Source organism: Lycium barbarum, chromosome 1 (genome assembly GCF_019175385.1).
Source record: "Lycium barbarum isolate Lr01 chromosome 1, ASM1917538v2, whole genome shotgun sequence".
Lineage (NCBI taxonomy): Eukaryota > Viridiplantae > Streptophyta > Magnoliopsida > Solanales > Solanaceae > Lycium > Lycium barbarum.
The window spans coordinates 133,520,612-133,537,252 of NC_083337.1; the positions used below are offsets into that span (position 1 = coordinate 133,520,612).

At 36.0% G+C, this 16,641-nt stretch overlaps 2 protein-coding genes across 2 annotated transcripts; one reads left to right on the top strand and one right to left on the bottom strand.

Annotated features, from left to right (window-relative positions):
• The first annotated feature begins 4,584 nt into the window (after positions 1-4,584).
• LOC132638162 (probable LRR receptor-like serine/threonine-protein kinase IRK) lies at positions 4,585-8,545 on the top strand. Its single transcript, XM_060355136.1, has 2 exons — positions 4,585-6,361; positions 6,817-8,545. Exons 1-2 carry the CDS (start codon positions 4,875-4,877, stop codon positions 8,246-8,248), a joined length of 2,919 nt encoding a protein of 972 aa, XP_060211119.1. The 5' UTR covers positions 4,585-4,874; the 3' UTR covers positions 8,249-8,545.
• A 2,466-nt stretch (positions 8,546-11,011) lies between these two features.
• On the bottom strand, positions 11,012-14,062 carry LOC132614395 (uncharacterized). The gene is made up of 5 exons (XM_060328842.1): positions 13,224-14,062; positions 12,794-13,112; positions 12,461-12,595; positions 11,707-12,085; positions 11,012-11,364 (listed from the first exon to the last, which is right to left on the bottom strand). Exons 1-5 carry the CDS (start codon positions 14,060-14,062, stop codon positions 11,012-11,014), a joined length of 2,025 nt encoding a protein of 674 aa, XP_060184825.1.
• Positions 14,063-16,641: the final 2,579 nt, after the last annotated feature.

Genomic DNA, 16,641 nt, shown 5'->3' on the forward strand with positions numbered 1-16,641 from the left:
ATTTTAGGCTCTTTTCCGTTTAAAAAAAAAAAAAACACTTTCTCTCTCTACACTCACCAGCCCACCCAACCCCCTTTGACCCATTCTCTTCTCTCTTTCATTTTAGTCTTCTTCCTCCTATCAACCCCTCCCTCCTCCAATATTTTCTCTAATTACTTATTCGTTTGCTAATTCTTTAAAAGTAAACCATTTAATTATGCAAAACTATTTTGATTATGACCAAAATAATTAAATTAGTTTGAGTTTGAATCTGATCCTAAGTTTTCATCATTTACTTAATTATCTAAGCTTCTTGATTTAACAGAGTAAAATATTTTTTATTAATTATAAGTTAGCTTATACAATTAATTAAATAATTGTTTTCAATATTTAATGTTTAAAAATTCCAATAAATGCCTTTAAAATCATACCGTGTGAATTGTATATACCTGACAATATACAATGTATCTATTTTCTAATTATTATGATTTTAAGGTATATACTGTGTGAATTGTATATACCTGACTATATATTTGCTAATTATTATGATTTTTAAGGCATTTATCGGAATTTTTAAATATAAATAGTGAAAATAATGATTTAATTAATTGTATAAGCTAACTTATAATTAATAAATAATATTTAACTCTGTTAAATCTAGAAGCTTAGATAATTAAGTAAATGATGAAATCAGATTCAAACTCAAACTAATTTAATTATTTTGGTCATGATCAAACTAATTTTGCATACTTAAACTGTTTACTTTTAAAAAATTAGCAAACAAATAAGTAATTAGAGAAAATATTAGAGGAGAGAGGAGTTGATGGGAGGAAGAAAACTAAACTGGAAGAGAGAAGAGAATGAGTCAAAGGGGATTGTGTGGGCTGGTGGTGAGTGTAGAGATAGAGAACGCATTTAGAAAGAAAAAAAACAGAAAAGGGCCTAAAATGTCCCGAACTATGGGTTTTGGTACAAAAATATCCTCCATTTACGTTTGTGCTCTAAAATGCCCCTGCTGTCAAGGAGCCGTTAAAAATAAGGGCAATTTAGCCCAAATAGGTTGACGGCAGGGACATTTTAAAGCGAAAAGATAAACGGAGGGCATTTTTAATACCAAATCCAATAATTCAAGAGTATTTTAGGCCCTTATCCGTTTTATCTAAAACGTAAATTGTAGCATCGTGAACATTTGGAAAGCGCATGGCACCGTGACAATGAATGAGAAAGCAGTGGGCATTTAGTATTTTTGTTTCAAGTTATAATGGAAACTAGCTTGTCTTCAAACTACTAATGAAAAGTTTATCTCACCTCGCATGCAGCTTAAAATAGTAAGATACTCACAAGTTTAAACGATACTTCTTGAACAAGAATTATATTCCGTAACACTCTTGATTTTAAGAAGACATTTCATTTTTATAGGAACCGCAAACATCTTGTAATTACGTATCGTGATTTTCATTTACACATCCTTTAATTTTTTTTTAATAAGAGTTACATTTTGACTATTTTACCCTCTTAAATTTCATCATGTTATCTCTCCTCATAACTGGATATATCCATGTGAACTTCATCAATAATGTACTCCCTCTTAATTGATCGATGTAATTAATATAAAAGGTAAAATAGGAAAAAGCTAGTACTTACTTTTATCTTGATTTTTTAAAATAACAAATATTTTGAGATACATATTTTTTATAAGGACGATAAATATTTTGAGATGGAAGGAGTACTAATTTAGTAAATAGTCAAATGCCCCCTCAACATTTAGTCGGTTTAATTATGACGCACCCAACCTTTACGGGCGATCTATTATCCTCCTGGACAATTTTAAAGTGAATTAATTTCACTCTAGATGGTGAGGTGACACAGAAAATTTAAAGATGAGAGAGTGAGAAGCAAATAAAAATATTAAAATAATACTTTTCAACATTTCTACTTTTTGTCTTTTTTTATTATTTTCCTTTTTTCCTTTATCTTTTATCCCTTTCTTCTTTTTTGTTATACACACTTCCCCTCACTGGAAGTATGCAATTTCCGTCGAATTTTTTTTTTTTTTTTTGGTGTTTCGTTCTCCTTCGAGTTTCACAACTTCCAAACTAATTTTCATTAATCACAAATCATTTTTTAGAAAAAACAAGATGAGAAAATGAAATATCAAGAGACCCAATTAGTAATTTCATTCCATTACAAGCTAATTCAAAACCCAAATCAAGAAAAACTGAAAGAAGAGGTGATTTTTGAGCATTGATCATGCTCTATAGTCCAAAAAATCGTGATTTTTGAGCATTGGTCATGCTCTATAGTCCAAAAAATCAACTTCGATCTTTGATCTTTCAAAACCCAATTTTGAAAACGCAAATTTCAAAACTGAATGGAAACCCAATTTTCATTCCACTACAAATTAATTCAAAGCCCAATTTTGCTATGCTCAACTTCGATCTTTCAGTTTTCCCTTTGAATTGATTTTTTGGACTATAGAGCATGGCAAAATTGAAAGATCGAAGAAGTTGGAACAGTCGAAAGAGATCATTGGTGAAGATAAAGGGAAATAAAAAATCAAAGGTTGTTTAGTGCTCAAGATAAATAGAAAAGTTAATTTCTTTGGTCAAGTCTTTTAATGGTGATTTTTGGTGTGGTGGATGGTGGAAGAAGATAGATTAGGAAAAGAAACAAAAAGAAGATGAAAAAAAAAATTAAAAACATTTAAGTGGTAAAATACACGTGTAAGGCGCATGTATTTCAATATACGTGTAAGGCGCGTGTATTTAACCCACATGGGGCAGATCTGGTTATAGCTTTCAGGGTGAAATTAATCCACTTTAAAAAATTTCAGAGGGGTAATAGGTCACCCGTAAAGGTTGGGTGCATCATAATTAATCCGACTAAACGTTGAGGGGGCATTTGACTATTTTCTCTTTTATTTATGGAAATGTTTTCTCTAAACCAAATAAAAGTACTACTGCTGCTTTCCGAAATACTTGACGTCCTTACTAAAAATTCTTGTCGTTTTATTTAACCAAGATAAAATGAAGTAGACACTTTTTTCAATTTTACCATTGTATTAATTACATCAGTGGACTGATTTTGTGAGTTCACATACCAAAATTTAAGAGGTTTCATCATTGATGGAGTAAATATTTATTGATGAGAGATTCCATGGTGAAATATGTTTAGAGGGTAAAATAATCAAAATGCTGCTCTTATAAATGTTTTCTGGTTCTGCTTTCTGCCGCCTACACGAGTAGTCTTCACAAAGAAGCCATCAAACATGGATACAACAACGACACTGGAGACCGGTGACAAGTTTGGTGAAGAGATCGAGGTGGGCAACGGAAGCGATGGCACCAATCATGGCAGAAACAGAGTGTCCAACTTAAATGCAACGATAAATTTAGAGTTCTCCCAAAATAGCGATCACCTCATCGACGTACGTATCCTTCTAAGATTGACTACCTATAGAAGTTAAAGGTGTCGGGATTGATAGTTCCAGCACCCATATTATTAAACAAGACAACCTTATAATCGTCCACTATATGAAAAACTACCTTCAGGTGAACTTTGTTACTCATTCTATTCAATTTATGTAATACACTTTCTTTTTTAGTCTAATAAAAAAAGAATGACACATTTTATGGTTAGAAATAATTTAACTTTAAGGTTTCTCTTTTATCCTTAATTGAAATGGTTTACAGTCACACAAATATCTATAGTTTGTTTTAAACATGAGCTTCAAAAGTTTCTTTATTTCTTAAACTTCGTATCTAATCAAACTATATCACGTAAATTGAGACGGAGGGAGTAATTAATTCCTTCTCTCCAAATTACTCCCTTGTTTCTTAAATGGGAAAAGGTGCAAATATACCCCTCAACTTTACGATTTAGAGAAGATATACCCCCCATTATAAAAGTGGTGTAAATATGTCTTTGCCGTTACAAAATGGTGCAAATATATCCTTTTTGCTGACAATTTTTTTTAAAAAAATTTAGTTTATTTTTTAATTAAAAAAAATCACGACTTTAAAAAAGTCTACCCATTTTTTTTAGTTGACATATTTTTCTAAAGCCATATGATAATTTTTTTTCTAGTGGGTTGAGTCTGGTTCTTTTAAAAAAATTGGTAGACTTATTTTTTTAAAAGCCACATTGATATTTTTTTAAACAAACCGACCCGACCCACCAAAAAAATTTTTACCATGTGGTGTTAGAATAATATGTCTATTGAAAAAATGTGTAGATTTTATTTTTGAAAGCCACATGATATTTTTTTTTTAATTAAAAAATAAACTAAATGATTCTCTTTTAAAAAATTCTTTAAGCTAAATGATTTTTTTAAAATTTTTTTTTAGCGAAAGGGTATATTTGCACCATTTTATAACGGAAATGACATATATACATCATATTTTTAACAGATGTATATATCTACTCTGAATCGCAAAATTGAAGATATATATCTTTCTTAAATTTCAAGACAGTCCATTTATTTCTATTCTGACAGTGACTTACGTGTATGCCACATCAGACTTCCCATAACCGACCATACAATGCCACGTGTCATCATTAATAAAAGCACCCACTCCCTCATCCTTCTCTGTTCTTCCCCTCTCTTTTTTCCCGTTTATAAAGACCTCTGTAAGATAGAGAGAGAAAAATAGCATCAATAAATGCTCCACTGACTCGCCCCTAACCGGAAAATTTATTTCCTCTACTTTTTCCGACTTAGAGTATTTCTCAGTAACTCATTAATAACCCTTACCTCACTCACATTGTGTGTTTCTTCTTTCATTCTCAGTTAAACTTGTTACTTCAAATTCCCTTTTTCTTTAGCCAAAAATTCAACTCACAGTCAGCTATTTCTTCCAGTCATTCATACCCATTTTGGGGTTGCTAATGGGATTATGAAAAACGCATTTCTTTGTGAAATGAGGAAGGTTTTTGGTACAGTAATATTATTGTGTGTTTTATTTCCCATTTTTGTTAAAGCATTGAACTTATCTTTCAATGATGATATACTGGGGTTAATGGTATTTAAGGCTGATGTTAAAGATCCACAAGGAAAGTTAGCATCTTGGAATGAAGAAGATGATAGTCCCTGTTATTGGAATGGAATTAAATGTAACCCAAGATCTAATAGAGTGTCTCAAATTGTTCTTGATGGATTTGGTCTTTCAGGTAAGATTAGTAGAGGTCTTATAAGGTTACAGTTTCTTCGTAAGCTTTCGCTTGCCAAGAACAACTTTACAGGTAGTATAAGTGTGAGTATTGTTGGTCTTGCTAATCTGAGGGTACTTGACTTGAGTGAGAATAACTTATTTGGGACGATACCAGGTGATTTGTTTGAACAATGTGGGGGTTTAAGATCAATTTCCTTGGCCAAGAACAAGTTTTCGGGGGGAATTCCTGAAAGTTTGACGTTATGTGTGGCTTTGGGGTCTTTAAACTTGTCGTCGAATCAGTTTTCGGGGTTGTTGCCTTCTGGAATTTGGTCTTTGAATGGGTTAAGGTCACTTGATCTGTCAGATAATTTGCTGGATGGTGAAATTCCAGCAGGCATTGAAGGTATGTATAATTTGAGAGGTATAAATGTGAGTAAAAATCATTTTAAAGGTGAGGTTCCAGATGGAATTGGAAGTTGTTTGCTTTTGAGGTCAATTGATTTGAGTGAGAATTCTCTCTCTGGAGAACTACCAAAAACAATGCATATGCTTAGTTTGTGTAATGAATTGGTATTGAAACACAATGAATTTTTTGGTGCTATACCAGAATGGATTGGAGAAATGAAAAGCCTTGAGATTCTTGATCTTTCTGTGAACAATTTCTCTGGTCAGTTCCCGTCTTCTGTTGGGAAGCTTCAATCACTCAAATTACTGAACGTTTCGCGAAATGCTATTTCTGGGAATTTGCCCAAGCACATGAACAGTTGTGTTAATCTTATGACATTGGATGTTAGTCACAACTCTTTGACCGGTGATCTTCCTCATTGGGTATTCAAATTAGGATTGAGACAACTTTTGTTTTCTGAGAATAAATTAAGTGGGGGATTGAAGAATGCTTTTGCTTCTTCACTGGACAATTCACGTCAAAAGCTTCTAGCTCTCGATATCTCTAGCAATGAGTTAGCTGGTGAAATTCCATTTGCTATTGGTGATTTTAACAGCTTGCTGTCCTTGAATTTATCTAGAAATTCACTTGTAGGCACCATTCCTAAGACTGTTGGTCAGCTGAAGTCACTGGATGTTCTTGACTTAAGCGAGAATCAGTTAAATGGTAGTATCCCTGTGGAGCTTGGAGGAGCCTATTCTCTCAGGGAACTGAAGTTGGAGACGAACGCATTGACAGGAGAAATTCCTACTTCTATTGGAAACTGTTCTACACTCTTGTCCTTGTAAGTTCTTGTTTCTGTTTATGCTTCATTTATATCTTCATTTGAGATGTCTCTATGCTTGGAGGTTTTCATAAGGACACTGTAGTGGTAAGTTATTATACAGCAGAACCTGATTGATATTTAGTTTGACAATTAAGGATTCGTTATTTCTAGAGGAAAGATCAAACACGAATCCATACTAGAGATTCTTGATTGTGTTATACTGAAATTTGTCATTTCTAAGCTTCTAGCAATCATGTATTGTTTTCCTGCATTGTTAATGAGTTAATAAAATGGCTTCTATTGTGTGATTTTAGCTAATATCCATTTTTTTTTTCTTTCTCTAGATAAGGATATTTCAGATAATACTTGCATAAAGTATAAATGTAGCAACGTCACGTTACCGGGTTTTCGATGTTCTTATGTGATGTATCCTTTAACTTTGGTTAATCATTTTGTTTCAATCAACTTGGCAGGTCTCTATCACATAATGGTTTAACTGGCCCTGTACCTGCAACCCTAGCTAAACTAACTAACCTACAAAATGTTGACCTGTCCTTTAACAAATTAACCGGAATCTTACCAAAGCAGTTGGTAAATCTTGGTCACCTCGAGTCGTTCAACATCTCACACAACCAGCTAAAGGGAGAACTGCCTTCTGGTGGTTTTTTCAACACTATTTCTCCTTATTCAGTGTCAGCCAATCCGTCTCTTTGTGGGGCTGCTGCTAATAGGTCTTGTCTAACTGTCCTTCCCAAGCCGATTGTTCTGAATCCCAACTCCACAGATTCTATTCCTGGTACTACTGTCCCTGCGAGTTTGGGCCACGAGAAGAAAATCCTAAGCATCTCTGCCCTTATTGCCATTGGTGCAGCTGCTGTTATTGTTGTTGGTGTTATTGCCATTACTGTGCTAAATCTTCGCGTACGGTCTGCAACATCTCGCCCTGCTGCCCCCGTTACGTTTTCTGGTGGGGATGACTTTAGCCCTTCACACAGTTCAGATGCAAATTCCGGTAAGCTTGTCATGTTTTCAGGCGAATTTGACTTCAGCACAGGGTCACATGCTCTACTTAACAAGGATTGTGAGCTCGGACGTGGTGGTTTTGGAGCTGTTTATCGCACTGTCCTCGCAGATGGGGTGCCAGTTGCCATTAAGAAGCTTACTGTCTCCGGTCTTGTTAAGTCTCAAGGAGACTTCGAAAAGGAGGTTAAGAAATTGGGAAAAATCCATCACCCTAATGTTGTGGCTCTTCAAGGTTATTATTGGACAGCATCACTACAGCTACTTATATATGAATTCGTAACTGGTGGAAATTTGTATGAGCATATCCATGAAGGTTCTAGTAAAAACTTGTTCTCATGGAATGAGCGGTTCAACGTGATTCTTGGTACAGCAAAAGGCTTGGCTAACTTACATCAGCTGAACATAATTCACTATAACCTCAAATCCAGCAATATCTTGATCGATAGCTCTGGTGATCCTAAAGTTGCGGATTATGGGTTAGCGAGGTTGTTACCGATGTTAGATCGATACGTTTTGAGTAGCAAAATTCAAAGTGCTCTTGGTTACATGGCACCTGAATTCGCATGCAAGACTGTGAAGATAACTGAGAAGTGCGATGTGTATGGATTTGGAGTTCTTGTTCTGGAGATAGTCGCTGGAAAGAAGCCCGTTGAATACATGGAGGACGACGTTATGGTATTGTGTGACGTAGTAAGGGGCGCATTGGAAGAAGGAAAGGTGGAAGAATGTGTTGACAGGAGGCTGCATGGAAAATTTCCTGCCGAGGAAGCGATTCCTGTGATGAAGTTAGGTTTAATCTGCACATCACAAGTTCCTTCTAACAGGCCTGATATGGCAGAAGTGGTTAACATGTTGGAGATGATCAGATGTCCATTAGACTGATAGAGATTTTAACATATGCTTTGTCAATGCCTAATTCCGGCGAAGAAGAATCCGCTTGATCAATTCTCAGAGAGAAGTCAGAATTTATTGTTGGAAAAATTATTGTGGCCATTTAACTTCTAATATTTTTTTTTGTAATTGCTTCTCTGTTATTCTGGGTTACCGGATTCCTTTTCACCGGGTTTCAACTTTCAATATGTGAAAATCTCACTTATCCTTGATCTTGGCAGTTTTTCCTATAACAGTTGGTTCTAAGTATTAACATTTAATTCCAGCAACCTCTTCTGTTTGTTTAAATGAGAATTAAGATTTTGTAAGATTCAGAAGTTCCAAATGCTGATAGTGGATGTGCCATTATAAGTGTATTTCAGGACAAAATGATCAAACATGCACTATTTACATACATGTCGGTCTGACTAGAAAATGACTTCTCAAAGCAGCAAAAGTGGTCTGCAGTGTAATATCCAGGTCGTATTTTCAATTATTGTTAGGAAAAAAGAACTTACAGAATTTGCAATCCGTGGCTGGTCAGAGTTTTTTCTGTTTTCTGAAGTACATAACAAAAGTATAAAATATTGGAAAGTCAAAAAGGGAGTTGATAGCCTTGAGGGCCTTAAAGTTTCTTATCTCCCACTACTTATAAAGCAAATATAATCTCAGTGATGATTATAATATGGTGGCAGAAAATTTAGCCAAAAAAAGAAAAGTGAAATGGAAAAGGTAGATCAAATTCATAAAATAGAGAAAATGGTGGGGATGGGATAACAGTGCATATGATGCTGTCGAAAGTGAAGCAGTGCTGTCTATTTTATTCAGATACCATTGTCCTGTCTTTAGGTTCTACTACTAACTTATGTTCTTTATATTTAAATGCAAATTTTGGTCTTTCGTTTTTATCTATTCTTTTACTAGCCGCTGAAACTCACATGGTTTTCGTCCTTCTTCAGTGTCTTTATATTAATTGGAATTTCTCTCCTTGAAGATTTATCTTTCTTTTTATTGTCAAACAAAAGGCAGGACCAAGCACTCGCTTGCCTAATTTTTTTTATAATGACGGGTCGGTCTTATAAGTGTGCATCTCGATTATTTCATCGAATACTTACTTTTTTTTTTTTTATAAAAGTCCACTAGGCTTTTGGCCTAGGGCTAATTTTATAAATTTTATCAAAAAAATCCAGAAATTTGTACAACTCTAGCCAAAAGGCTAATGAAAATACAAAATTTAAACTAATGATCAAATTAAGACTTATAACTTGTCTTAATTTGATATTACAAATTGTTAAAAAATTACTAATAGAATGAAATTTGAAATAATTGCTCCATAAAGAACTTCTGTTTCTATATCTCACATGCTCTATATTTGGCCCTCTATATGCACCAAGGCAGTACATTTTCTAACTAATGACCAGTTCTCAGTAGGATGAGCATCCCGGGGTGCTAATACCACCAACTAAGAAACAACCACTAAATAGAAACTGTATGCCCATGTGTACTCAAGAGGTCTGTTGTGTTCCATGTGCTCAATCATTAGGAGCAGTAATTCCACTTCATGTCATTTGTCAAAAGTGCCTCCAACCAGTTGCAATTTATGCTGGTAAAACTTCTCAACATCCTGATTACACTGTGTTTCGTTGCTTGCTGGTATTCCTTCAGTGTGGTTGTTTTGTGGTACCTGTTGAATAAAAATCCTCCATTTATGTTAGTTTGTGTACCTGCAACCATTAGCAAACAGTTAGTGTAAACCAAATCCTTCACATTCTCCTCCCAAAGGATTTGAGTGTGAGGACCTCCTTTTCTCCCACCTTCCCCCTATATTCAGTCTCCTTAACATGATCTAATTCTTAGACAGGGCAGCTGTAATTTGTCACTGTTCACAATTCTTTTACAGTGGCTCTCCATGTCATGAAAGGAATTGAATTGTATGTCCCCTGTGTCCAAAGCTAAATTAGCCAAGTGATCTGCTAATTTGTTTCCTTCCCTATAAATATGCTCTATCACCACCACTTTTTCCTCACTTATTCTCCAAATTTCTTCCACCATAGTAATGATTTGCCAAGGAATTTCCCATGTCCTTTGAATAGAGTTCTTCAGCAAAAGTGAATCTGTCTCTATCCTTATTTGATCCCATTGACTGTCTTTTAAATACCTGAGAGCCTGTAAAATGGCTAGGGCCTCTGCCTCGGTGTTGGTGCTTTGAAGATCCTCTATTTCTCTGGCCTGTGCTTGTATCACATCTCCCCTTTCATCCCTTACACAAAAGGCCCATGAACTCCTACCCGGGTTTCCTCTTGAGGCTCCATCAGTATTGACTTTTATCCATCCAATATCTGGAGTTCTCCAAGTCACTGGTGTTACTCTTATCTTTGGAGAATATCTCTGTAATGCCTCAACAATCACACTCCAATTATATGGTGCATACCTAAAATTTTTCCTTCTCACCTTCATGAATTGAATCAAAGTATGCATCACCTGGTAAATGAGTTTTGTGATTGACACCTTCCCTTCATGTCTCATAGTGTTTCTCCTCTTCCAGAGTTCCCAAATAATAATAGCAGGGACAGCTTGGTTGATACATTTGGCATGTAGTCTACTAGGCATATCCCACCATCTGTTAATTATTTGGGTAACTTGCAAATTCTCAGTATTTATCCCCACTGGTCCACAAAAATACTTCCAGATGACTTGAGCTGTTGGTGAGTGTAAAAAGACATGGGAGGTATCTTCCACTTTTGGATGTTGACAACAATAGCATCTGGAAGGGAATTAGTGTCCCCATTTCTTCAACTTATCATCCAGTGGTAGCTTGAACTTCCAAAATCTCCACATAAAAAAAGATATCTTTATTGGTAGTCCTTTGATCCACATCTGCTTATACAAATTACTGGGGTCTTTTCTTTGTCTGAGCAATTGAAATGCAGACCTAACTGTGAATTTCCCCCTCGAATCTAATTTCCAGAAAGCCTTATCTGCTTGGCCATTTTCATTTGGTGGATTAATGTGCTGCACAATATGGTCTGCTAGATCCTCAGGAAGGATTCTTCTTAGCAACTGCTCATCCCATTGCCCCACTTCTGCAGTTTCTTTTACAAGGATGATTGTGGGATCACACTCAAAATCTGGTGGAGTAATATGGTATAGGGCTCCCAGTCCTGTCCAATTATCAAACCAAAAATAAGAATTACCTTGTTGAAACTTCCACCATATCTCATGTTCCATCTCATCTCGGTATTTAATCATCTTCTTCCACACATAAGTACCTGATCCGCTAGGGGCTATCACAGCATGAAACTTCTTTAAGTACTTATTACTCATGAAAGTTCTCCATAAGGATTGTTTGGTTCTCATGTTCCACCACAGTTTAGCAAAGAGGGCTTTAGATATATCTTGTAGGCTTCTAAACCCCATGCCACCTTCTTCTTGTGGGTGACATAAGGTTGTCCAAGTTGCCCAGTGCTTACTTGAATTTCCCACAGAGTTGCTCCAAAAGAACTTAGCAAACAATCTATGAATCTGAGCAAGTATAGCACTAGGAGGGTCACAAGCGGATAGTAGGTGTATAGACATGCTCTGTAAAACATGTTTAATCAGTGTTGTCCTTCCTCCAATAGATAACAGCTTACCAGTCCATGAGCTCAGTCTATTCTGAATCTTTTCTATTATCTCCTTGTAGTGAATGTTCCTTCTTCTCCCATAGTAGATTGGTACCCCCAAATATGTGAATGGAAAATCCTTTTTAGGAATCTGGGTGACAGAAAATACCAGCTCCTTAATGTTATGAGATGTCAAATGATGCATATAAACAACACTTTTCTGCTTGTTGATCTTCTGACCACTCACCTTCTCATAATTACTCAAAGTCTTCATCACTAATCTCATAGATTGTTCATTAGCAGACGTGAAAATGATAGTATCATCTGCATATGCCAAATGATTGACATATGGACTCCATTTTGGCATCCCATATTCCTTGTACTCATCCTCAGTATGCAGTGTATTGAGAGCCCTAGACAAACATTCTGCAGCCAAAATGAATAAAGTAGGGGACAGTGGATCTCCTTGCTTTACTCCTCTAGATGATTTGAAGAATCCATGAGGTTGCCCATTAATCAAAATGGAATACCAATTATTTGAGATAACTCTAAACACCAGATCAATAGTAAATTCACCGAACCCCATTCTCCTCAGGACTTTAGTTAGAAATAACCATGATACTCTGTCATAAGCCTTTTCCATGTCAAGCTTAATGACAACATTTGCAGGCTTTCCTCTAATCCTAATATCATGTACAATTTCCTGAGCCAACAGAATGTTTTCTACAATACTCCTTCCTTTAACAAATCCTGATTGCTGAGGTGAAATGATCTCAGGCAGCAGATATATCAGTCTTTCATGAATGATTCTTGAAATAACTTTGCTAGTGATGTTACTCAAGCTGATTGGCCTCATATCAGAAAATGTATTAATTTCTTTCTTCTTTGGTATCAAAACCAAATTGGTACAAGTTACATACCTTGGGAGTTCATGCCCACAGAAGAATGATCTCACCATGGTCACCAAGTCATTTGCAATAATTTCCCAACAAGCTTGGAAAAATCTTCCTGTGAAACCATCAGGACCCCCTGCACTGTCTCCATTTAAACCAAAAACTGCTCTTTTCACCTCTGCTTCATCTGGCATTTCATAGAGTTGTTGATTTTGTTCTTCTGTAACCATTTTAGGAATCTTATCAAGCATAGAGAAATCTGTAGGGATATTTTCCTCTTTGAATTGGTCTGAGAAAAATCTGATTTCTTCCTGCGCAATCTCCTCTTCAGTGTCCATCCATGTACCTGTATGATCTTGAATTCTCTGTAATTGTAGCTTTCTTCTCTTTCCATTGACATGAGCATGAAAGAATTTTGTGTTCCTATCTCCATCCTGAAACCACTGCATCCCTGCTTTTTGTCTCCAAAATTTTTCTTCAATAGCATAAAACCTGATCAGATCAGCTTGTACCCTTTGTAGCCTTTCCCTGTTAAGCCCTGTAGGATTCTGTTCAAATTCTTGCTCATGCACCTGCACCACTTCCTCCAGAGTTGCAATTTGCTTGAAGATATCACCATAAGTGTCCCTACTCCACTTAGAGAGAGCTCTTCCCACCTTTTTTAACTTATTATGAAAGTTAAAGAAGGGGTCTGAGCCATAAGATTCCACCCAATTTTCTTTGATTACATCTAGAAAAGATTCATGCTCCACCCAAAAATTAAGAAACCTGAAAGATTTCCTAATTGGTCTACTATCTGCTCTCATATTTACCAGCAAGGGGGAGTGGTCAGAACCTTGTTTAATGAGATGCTCTACCTCCAAATTAGTAAAACAATTCTGCAGAGCCTGATTTCCCAAACATCTGTCCAGTCTTTTAAATATACAAGCCTCATCCAATCTCCCATTCCACCATGTGAACATACTTCCAGTAAAACCAAGATCCACCAGTTGGCAAATGTCTATACATTGTCTAAAATCCTCTGTTTCTGCAAACTGTACAGGAAGACCCCCAAATTTCTCAATGTCATCTGTAATGACATTAAAATCCCCACCCACAAGCCAGGGGACGGTGATGTGTGAAGACATGTCATATAGCTCCTCCCATAGAGCTATTCTCCCACTTCTATCAGTACTCGCATAAACAACTGTAAGCACCAACTCTTGCCCATCACCCAAATGAGTGAATCTACAGGATAACAGTTGTTCTGTATCTCTCATTATTTCTACTTGAATTTCTGCATCCACAAAAATCCAAATCTTCCCATTCACATTATGCCATGATGTCCCCATATTTAACCACAATTTATACATGTCAATATGTCTAACATGCTGGAAAGGCTCTAGTAAGGCAACATAATTAAAATGTTTCTGTCTATGCAATAGTACTACCCTCTCAAAGGCCTGTTGAGTGTTTACAGACCTTATATTCCATATTAATGAGCTATTCATTGAGAAACTCCTTTAGAACATGCCATCCTTGTTTGTACTCCTCCCACTGTCTTGGGAGGAACACTTTTATCTCTTGGCTTGTGACCCTTTTTAGTTTTTGTCAAGTGTTTAGGGGAAATATCTCCTTTATTGTTTCCCTCCATTAAATCAGAACTAATAGTTTCACCTGCTTCCTCTTCTCCAATATCTATTTCATTCTGATTCACTTCTTCTTGTGTTGTGTTTTCATGATCTTTGGCTACCAGTTGATACTTATGATTTCCTGAAATTCCCTGCATTTCTATGGCTGTATCTTTGTTGTTTTGATCTCTCTGATCCCTTTCTTGAGTTTCCCTTTCATTATTTTGTTCCTTATTTGCAGATGATGCTGTATCTCCTTCACCCATATTGTTTGTATCAGGAGGCTCTTCCGGTAAGTCCTTCATTTGATCCACTTGTTGTCTAGCTGATTCCACTTGCTGATATGAGCTTGAATTGACACTGTCATGTACTTCTATGGGTTGAAGTACGTCTTGGCCATCAGTAATCTGTTTGTTATCATCTTCTTTTTTGTTATCATTTTCCACGATATCTGTAATTGTTCTTTCTGAATCTTGTATGGCTATCTCCTCTGACTGATTATCCCCTACCCCTTTCTCCTTCTTATTATCTTGCTCTTGTCTGCTATCTATCTTTCCCTGCTCTTTCATAACTTTGTTATTTTCTGTTTGTTTCCCAAAGGCAGCATCCACCCATGGCCTAGCTGTCTCTTTAACAGGATTACTACTATGTGTGCTTCCTTCTTGTGTTTCATTTTGTTTTTCTTGTTCCTCCTCCAAGTCCACCAAAGTGTTAAATTTGTTGCATGTAGCAGTGACTGTTGTCTCTTTCTGTTTGCTATGATTTGCACTTCCTTTCTCAACATTGAAGTTTCTGTTGTCTTTGGTGGGATTCCAATTTCCCGAATTTCCTAACACTCTTCCACCTGCCAACACTCTAGCAGAATAATTGTACAAATTATTGTATCCTCTATAATTGTATTTTCCATAATTCTTTTTCCCTTCATATCCTTGTTGGTTTCCATCCTCTTGCTTTTGTTTGCCTTTGTCATTAGTCTGCTTTTTATTATGTTGTTCTTCTGCTTGTAATCTCTTGGCCTTTTTTGCTTCAATTTGTTTATCCTCTTGGAGATCTTTATTGCTTTCCTTACTATTGTGCACTTTATCAGAGCTTTTATGAGGTTTTGTCTTGCCATTCTCCTTTGGCATTTCCTCCCTTTCATTGTCATACTGAACACGCTCTGGATTTATAATTCTACAATCATATTCATCATGTCCCTGTAATTTACATTCCTTGCAATACTTAGGAAGGTAATCATAATGAATCTGAACATTAACAGTCCTTATTGCTCCTGTTTTTTCATTTTCAATATCCATCCTCACCGTTTTGGGTAAATCCGCTACCAGATCTACTAAAACCTTGACCCTAGCACAACTAGGTCTAGTCTTGTTAATCGTAGCCATATCCAATTGTATAGGAATACCCACTGCAGATGCAATTGAAAAAAGAGTTTCCTTCACAAAGTATGTAGGCAATAACTTTGGGAAGGAAATCCATGCCATTGTCTTTGATGTTTCTTCATCAACCTTGAAATTCGAATCATAGATCAGTGTTCTCATTTGGTACGAGTATCCCTCTCTATCTTGAATGTAGTATACAGGCTTTGATGTGAAATTCACAAAGTCTTCAAAAAGACTTAATCTGATAAGCACATGGCGGTTTCTTAGAAAACCTGTTCTACACTCACCTTTTATTCCACATTGTGTAGGGATTATGAGACGAAGTTGTTCAATATCTGGTTGACCATATGAGAACTTTCCTACCACAGCATACTGAAGATTTTCAATGATATTCATCTGATCAACTTCTACTTCAGTGTATTTAATATATGGCACCCCATGTAGGTAAGTTACTGGTTTCATTGGAATTTGGGTCAGTGATTGGATCTGATTATGTAATGTATCATTCAAGGTTTTTGGTTTGAACAGATCTGAATATTGTAATGGATTAGGATTGGTTTTTGGAATAGTCGTAGTTAGTGAGGGTTGGCCAGCCTCCATTGTGGACTGGCCACCGGCCATCACTTATTCCACAATTGAAGACGGAAAAGTGATGCAAAGTACCAATCTTTAAGGGTAAAATTGATTCAGATCTTGAGTAAATCTAAAAATAAAAATTGATTGCACAAGAGAAGTAGCTAAAGAATTGCACCACTAAACAGAGAAAGAGTCAGATCTGATAAATTTGCAAATAATCTAAAAGAAAGAACAGGTGTACCTTCAGATCTGCTTTTTCGGACAGTTTGAATTTTTAGTAATCCATTTTGCTTTGAATTTTCAACTTCATGAACAGACTTCTTTTCCAAGACCTTAAGGATCTGA